General features: G+C 44.5%; 1 protein-coding gene across 1 annotated transcript in view; it reads left to right on the top strand.

The window, feature by feature from the left end:
• Positions 1 to 7318, top strand: part of LOC112142087 (A disintegrin and metalloproteinase with thrombospondin motifs 3) — a gene marked incomplete at its 3' end in the record, with an annotated part of 46962 nt that overhangs the window by 9835 nt on the left and 29809 nt on the right. Inside the window, exon 3 of the mRNA XM_024265342.2 lies at positions 1319 to 1758. Within this exon, the coding sequence (XP_024121110.1) occupies positions 1319 to 1758 (440 nt within the window). The remainder of the gene's footprint in view (positions 1 to 1318; positions 1759 to 7318) is intronic.

The raw sequence follows: 7318 nt of genomic DNA, 5'->3' as shown, positions 1-7318 counted from the left end.
TCCCGGAGGCGTGATCCGGGAGGCGTGATCCTGGAGGCGTGATCCGGGAGGCGTGATCCGGGAGGCGTGATCCGGGAGGCGTTCCAGCTCTGAAGGAGTCTTCCTTCATTTGAATCTGAATGACTGATTCTGTGGTGTAGTGGTTAGCACTCCACCTTACAGAAGGTTCTGGTTTGAATCCCAACTGAGTGTTTTCTGTGCACGTTCTGCTCGTGCACGTGCGGGTTTTCTGCTCCCATAATCCAGAAACATTCTTCATAGGTGATTCCGGCCTCCAGAACTCCCTACTGGAGCTGGGATAGGCTCCAGCAACCCTCAGACCCCAAAAAGGATTCAGTTCTGAAGATGGATGGACTTTTATTTCTAATGTTTTTATCCTCCTGAATCCAGAGCAAAAATTAATGAGACGGACGCCAGTTTGATCAACAATCCACTGGATCAACCTCAAGGATCACTCCAATCAAAGGGTCTTTTGGGGTTTTAACATTTAATTTGGACTTTTTTCTGACAAACGGAAAGAGAATTCACTTCAAACTGCATTTCTGAAGTCGCTGGGAATCAGGAGCAGACAAAAAATGTTGGTTAAAAACGCCTGCAGCAAATCAGAGGGCCACAGTCTCCAAGCTCCGCCCCTTTCTGATGCAGACAAACAGATCCACGAACGTCTTTGATGTCCTGGTCTGAGCTGGAATCCGGATCAGAACCAGACGGTTGGACAGAAACCACATTTCTAATGTTAGCTTGGAGTTATGAGGACTGTAAGCTAGTGGGAGAGAGTGCAAACAGATGGATGATGGGAAGTTGTAGCACCAACAGCCCCGCCCAGAACTCAGAGGGGAATCTCTGATGAACTCCTGCCGCTCTGCAGAAACTATGTCCTAGAAAACCACACACATTTTAGATTTTTGGCTAAAATGTCGTCATCATAACCAAAAAAAACACTTTGAAACAGATAGAAGAAGACCGCAGTGGGACTTTAAACTCATACAGAAAAGAAAAACACAAACATAATAATCGGATCTGAAGTGCCAGAGTTTTTTCAAAAAGCACAAATGCTAACGTAGCTAAGCAGAGGGAAAGGCGTCTCCACAGAAGCTTTCAAACAAGATCAGTCCTGATTGGTGAGAGTGGTTGTCATAGAAACGCTGACTCACTGACGACGTCAGAATAAACCATTTTCCAGGGTCGACATCAGTCCAGTTCTTATACAGTCGATGATTCAACAGTTGGCTTCAAACAAACATCAAAGAATCTGAAGGTTTCCGTTTGTTTGTTTGTTTTGTGACGACGTTGTTGTGGTGAATCTGTTGTCCTGCAGACCAGCTGAGGAGCCGGCTGAAGGAGTACGGGCTGATCACGCCCTTCAGCACGGACGCCCACGGTCACTTCCTGTCACACCTGCTGTCAGCAAAGCACAAGCAGCGCGTCAAGAGGGAGGCGGCGCCCCCCGCAGACTCCCAGCAGAGTCTGTTTTTCAACATCACCGCCTTCGACAAGGAGTTCCACCTCCGCCTGCGCCCCAACACCCGGCTGGTGGCGCCCGGCGCCACGGTGGAGTGGCACGATAAGGTTGAAGGCTTTCCAAACGCCAGCGATGCCGCGGGGGTTTATTCCGGCGTCGGAGCCAATCAGACAGAGTTTGGTGACGGGACAGAGAGGATCCTGCGGCGTGAGCTCCTGAAGACGGACTGTAACTTCATCGGTGACATCACGGACGTGCCGGGGGCCTCGGTCGCCATCAACAACTGTGACGGATTGGTAAGTCCTCCTTTAGCGCGGCAGACGGGGATTCATGGACGTTGGAGCCAGAACCGCAGAGGTTAGCTTCTCCTGACGGTTGTTGCTGAGACGCTCTCAGTCCTGCAGCAGGGGGCGGGGCCTTTTGTTGAATCCACTCCCATCCTCATGCCGCCGTTAAACACCCGGTTCTTCTGTGGGGTCAAGTATGCAGTGAGGTCCTCCCCGCCACCCTCAGAAAGCTGTGAGGAGGGAATGCAGACGGCTGCAGTCTGCATCTCCTGGAGAAGATCACTGAAGCATCTGAGAGGCAGGAGAGGAGGAACTGTCCAGGGGGGTGGGGGGGTGGGGGGGTGTCTCTGTTGAAGTGTTCGGCCTGTGAGGCTCCAGGAAGCGGACCTTCATTGAAGCCGAGGAGTGCTGGAGGTGAACAGACGGAGAGAACAACCTTCTCCCTGCCAACTCCTCAGTTTGGTTCAGGTCACCTCTGGGTCACCTTTGACCTTTCAGGTGTTTCTGACGTGCTGGTTGTCCCCGTTAATTCACATAAAATCACCAACTCGATCTGCCGATATATCGCGATATTTTGTTTGGTGATACTTGTATCGATTTAAAAAGCTGAGAAGACGATCTTTAATTCATTTTTTATGACCTTCATTATCGTCTTTTGTTTCCCCCTAAACCCCCAACACTAGTAGTTCTTTGAGCAGCTAAGAACTACGAGATCTCCAGCTTGTGTTCAGGTTAAAGTTCTGATGATTCATCTGACCATTTTAGAACAATGACAGACGTTCATACTCAGGTAGAGCGTGTACTAAGTCGTACTCTTAAAAAGAGTGAAACATTGTCCTGGGATAAATTGTGATACCGACACACCCCTATCCCCACCCTCTGGGTCAGACGCGATACCGAATACCGGATTCTCCTCCTGAACCCCTCCCCTCAGATTTTGATTAGGGCTCTGGTTGTGTGCGATCACCCCACCCCCCCCACCGGATCGATCCGGCTGCTCCGGTAGAACACGTTGGGGGCGTTAACCTGCTGGCCTCACGCTCTGCTCCTACATCGGAGTTCAGGGCTGACTGAGGTCGGCCGCAGCAGTGAGCTGCTGCCTTCAGGCGCCGCCCGGCAGAACCGGACTCTCGGGACCTCTGAAGCCTCCCTTCATTCACTATTGGGCTTCGTATCTTCTGACATCTTCAAAGAAACGTGTCCTGAAGTCGCTTTGATTCACCGAGGCTTCAGCCAATTAATCCATGATAGAAGATGAGAGACGGTTGGATTGTAGAACATTTCAGGAGCAAAAACTCTGATTGTTGGATCTTCATGTCGTTTACAGATCCTAGACAGAAATCATTGCAGCATCCAAACACTCCAGCCTGACAAACATCTAACCAGATTTCTCCTGTTTAGACTCACATCATGATTCCAGTCTGCTGAGATATCAGGTTAAACTTCAGCCATCAGTTACAGATGAAGTTTCAGTCACAGATGATGCTTCAGTTTCAGATGAAGTTTCAGTTTCAGATGAAGTTTCAGTTTCTGATGAAGCTTCAGTCTCTGATTGAGTTTCAGTTTCAGATGAAGTTTCAGTTTCAGATGAGGTTTCAGTTTCAGATGAGGTTTCAGTTTCAGATTAAGCTTCATTTTCTGATGAAGCTTCAGTTTCTGATGAAGCTTCAGTTTCTACTGAAGTTTCAGTTTCTGATTAAGTTTCAGTTTCTGATTAAGTTTCAGTTTCTACTGAAGTTTCAGTTTCAGATGAAGCTTCAGTTTCTGATTGAGTTTCAGTTTCAGATGATGTTTCAGTTTCAGATGAGGTTTCAGTTTCAGATTAAGCTTCATTTTCTGATGAAGCTTCAGTTTCTGATGAAGCTTCAGTTTCTACTGAAGTTTCAGTTTCTGATTAAGTTTCAGTTTCTGATGAGGTTTCAGTTTCAGTTTCAGATGAAGCTTCAGTTTCAGATGAAGCCTCGATTTCAGATGAAGCTCGAGTTTGTCCTCCATCCATCCTGCAGAAGGAGATCTTTAACTCGTGTGAGTTGTGACATTTTAGCTAAACAAAAGTTTCTCTTTGTAGTTACGTGACGGCGTGTTTCAGGTTCTGTAGGGTCAACCTGACCCACAAACTGCTCCAAAGGTGCAGAAGGTGTGAAGTCTGGTTTTAGTCAGAGAGAATCAGTTTCTCTCACGTTTGTTTCTGGTCTTCTGAAGTCCCAACAAACCTTTACGTCTTTGAGATCTGACCCTTTCTACTGCAGTGTTCAGGCTGTTCATTTCTGGGTTTTGGTGTAAAATATTCAGTCAAACTTCTTCAGCAACTCATGTTTCTTCTAGAAGAGTTTAATTCGTCATTCTTATGTTTTTAAAGCCAAATATTGTCAACGAGCATAAATGTGTAAGACTTGATGATTCCTGCAGCTCACAGAGGAATAAACTGAAATCATTGAGCTCAAATCAAACCAGACTTCAGTGGTTCAAACAGTTTTTCTCAAAGGTTTTAAAAAATCTAAATCACAAAAGGAGAAAATACAAACGGAGATTTGACAAAAGTCAAAGACAAAAGTCATGAAAACAGACATTGGTCATAATCACACAAACAGAACTGAGATTCATTTATTAACGACGTGATTGAGTCTGATTCAAATTTGAGTTAATCATGATTTCCTTTGATAATGAACCTGCAGCGTGAGGCTGTTGCAGGAGGCCATGCTAATGTGACCTTTAGGGGAGTTTCTGGGTGAAGGCGGCGAAGCAGAGATTCACGTTTCACCCTCAGACTCAGGACAGGATTTTGAAATGTTCTTTTCTTCAGTGGTTGAAGAAAAATTGTTTTAATGTAAAACATCAATATTTTGTATTTTTCAAACTTTAAAGTATAAATTCACATTTTATTTGATGATTTTTAACTGTAATCAAGAGCATTTATGTGTATTTTCTATTGAACATGATTAAATCCACAAAAGAAAAAATAAATAAAGTTATTCTTTCCAAGAACAATCTGTACAAACTTCATATTTTAGTTACTAAACTAAAACAATCTAAACTCACCTTTTATTCACTAATATATGTATATATGCTTATTTAGCTGCATGACTGTTTTAGTCTTTTCATTAATTTTAAATACTTTTTAGAATAGTTTCTGAAACACAAAAATAGATGAAAACTGATAAATGACCTTAAAGAGTTTCAAAGATTTGCGGTTTTAAATCATCCAGACGGTATTTTTGCAGCAGACCTGAAGCCAAAAGCAGATTCATGTTGGAGGAGATGAAGAGTTCGTGTTCAAACCTGAATCAGACAAAAGCTTGAAAACATTTTCAATTCTTACATCTCACTTTTGGATTTTGGTGCTTTTTCTCAGAAAATCATCGTTCAGAAAAGGATGCAGAGATTTCAGTCTTTCTTCTGGAGGTTCGATGACTTTGTTCAGGTCCAAATAAAAAGTATTTGTACTTTTCCTTTTTGTGAAGACATTCTATTCATGCTATTCTTAACCCGACTCTTTTGTTAAATATCACCTTTTAGCTGCTGACATTTTCCTTTGACTTGGTGCTCATTCCTCAAAGCGGAGTGGAAGGTCAGCTTCATGTCGGGTTAGTGGCGGTAGACACTGAGCAGCCTCCACTCCTCACCACCTCCGACGGGCTCCAGCAGCCAAAGTCTATCTGAGGGTCCAAAAGGTCTTTCTCAATTCATTGATGTTCAGCTCAGTCACAGCCTTCAAATGAAAAACTCGGAACCAAATATCGTCTCCAGATGCAAACGGAGTTTTACAACGACAAGTGAATCAAACCAAACGGATCCTGATGGATTCACAGATCCTGGTGGATTCACAGATCCTGATGAATTCACAGATCCTGATGGATTCACAGATCCTGATGGATTCACAGATCCTGGTGGAGTCACAGATCCTGATGGATTCACGGATCCTGATGGATTCACGGATCCTAATGGATTCACAGATCCTAATGGATTCACAGATCCTGATGGATTCACAGATCCTGGTGGATTCACAGATCCTGATGGATTCACAGATCCTGATGGATTCACAGATCCTGGTGGATTCACAGATCCTGGTGGATTCACAGATCCTAATGGATTCACAGATCCTGATGGATTCACAGATCCTGATGGATTCACAGATCCTGGTGGATTCACAGATCCTAATGGATTCACAGATCCTGATGGATTCACAGATCCTGATGGATTCATATATCCTGGTGGATTCACAGATCCTGGTGGATTCACAGATCCTGATGGATTCACAGATCCTGGTGGATTCACAGATCCTGATGGATTCACAGATCCCGGATGATCCCCCAGTTGAAGCCCCATTTTCCCCCAAACCAAAAGCGGGTGGTCACATGGAGGTGTGTGGAGGTCATGGAGATAAATCCGTGAGCATCAGCGCGGAGCGGCTGGTCTGAACTCCTGAGGTGACGGTGAATCCAGATTCTGGAGGTCCCAGCAGGTCCTCCAGGTCTGCTTCCTCCTTCAGTCTGAAGCTCTGAAGCAGCCCAAAGGCTCCGGGTCACAGCGTTCTCCTGAACAGATCCTCCTGCTTTAACTCGTCACTCAGAAGATGGTAGAAAGACGTTTATTTATTCGTTTATTTGACAGAGAGATGAAAATGCTCCTGGCTGAACGTTTACCTGAACAGGTGGTAAACATGTCTCCCTAGAAACAAACACAATAAATAAAGTGTCAACATTGTAAGAGGGAATACAATCTGAATGTAAACGAGCAACAGAAATAAAATTATTAACGACTAAAACTGTAGGATGGATGGATAAAATACAACGTAAATGTAAAGCCACAGAGATAAATATCAACAGGTAAACAAACACAAATCAAAGCTTTGAGCCTGAGGACTTTTCTGCTGGCACGCCTCGCTGGAGAAGGTCACGGCCTTTTCCATGAGGAGTCGGGTCTGAAGATGTTCAGAAACAACCGTGGAGATGGTCGTTCTGTGAGGAAAACACTTCCGACCGTCCCGTTTCTCTGACGACATTCTTCCAGTTTAACCATTGACTGTATCTGAGAACTGGACTGAGTGACCCCTCCCCCCTGGTGCAGGAAGTTCTGGTAGAATCCCAGACGTCTATGTAGAAACGATCAGCTGTTATCATTCTATTGGTCAGAACAACCATCTGATACTTTTACAATCTTCTTTATAATCCTCATTTTTCAACATTTTTGCTGTAGATCAAGTTATTCAAGTTAGAAAGTGACCAATCAGATGTGTCAGTATGGTTGATTGAATACTTTTGAAGGGAGACAGAGTAGAATACAAACATCTGACTTTATTATTTTTTAAAACAAGCTTCTATAAAGTTGATGGAAAACTCTCTTTCCTAAATGACGGTGGTTGTAGGATCTCGTTGGCTCCGCCTCCCTGCTTGGCGCTGACACATAAAGCAGCGTGTGGCGAGAGATCAAACACGCCAAACAAGTGTTTTCTAAAGAAAAAGCTTCTCTTTGTGGGTCAGCAGCCTTTCATCTCAGGTAGTCGCTGTCGCTCCATCTGTGTTTTACTGCGTCCTGATTATAGCCAGACTGCATGTCTTCACTGTGGGGG

The sequence above is a fragment of the Oryzias melastigma genome, linkage group LG9, assembly GCF_002922805.2.
Source record: "Oryzias melastigma strain HK-1 linkage group LG9, ASM292280v2, whole genome shotgun sequence".
In the NCBI taxonomy this organism is placed as follows: Eukaryota; Metazoa; Chordata; class Actinopteri; order Beloniformes; family Adrianichthyidae; genus Oryzias; species Oryzias melastigma.
This window is presented reverse-complemented; position numbering and strand designations above follow the sequence as displayed.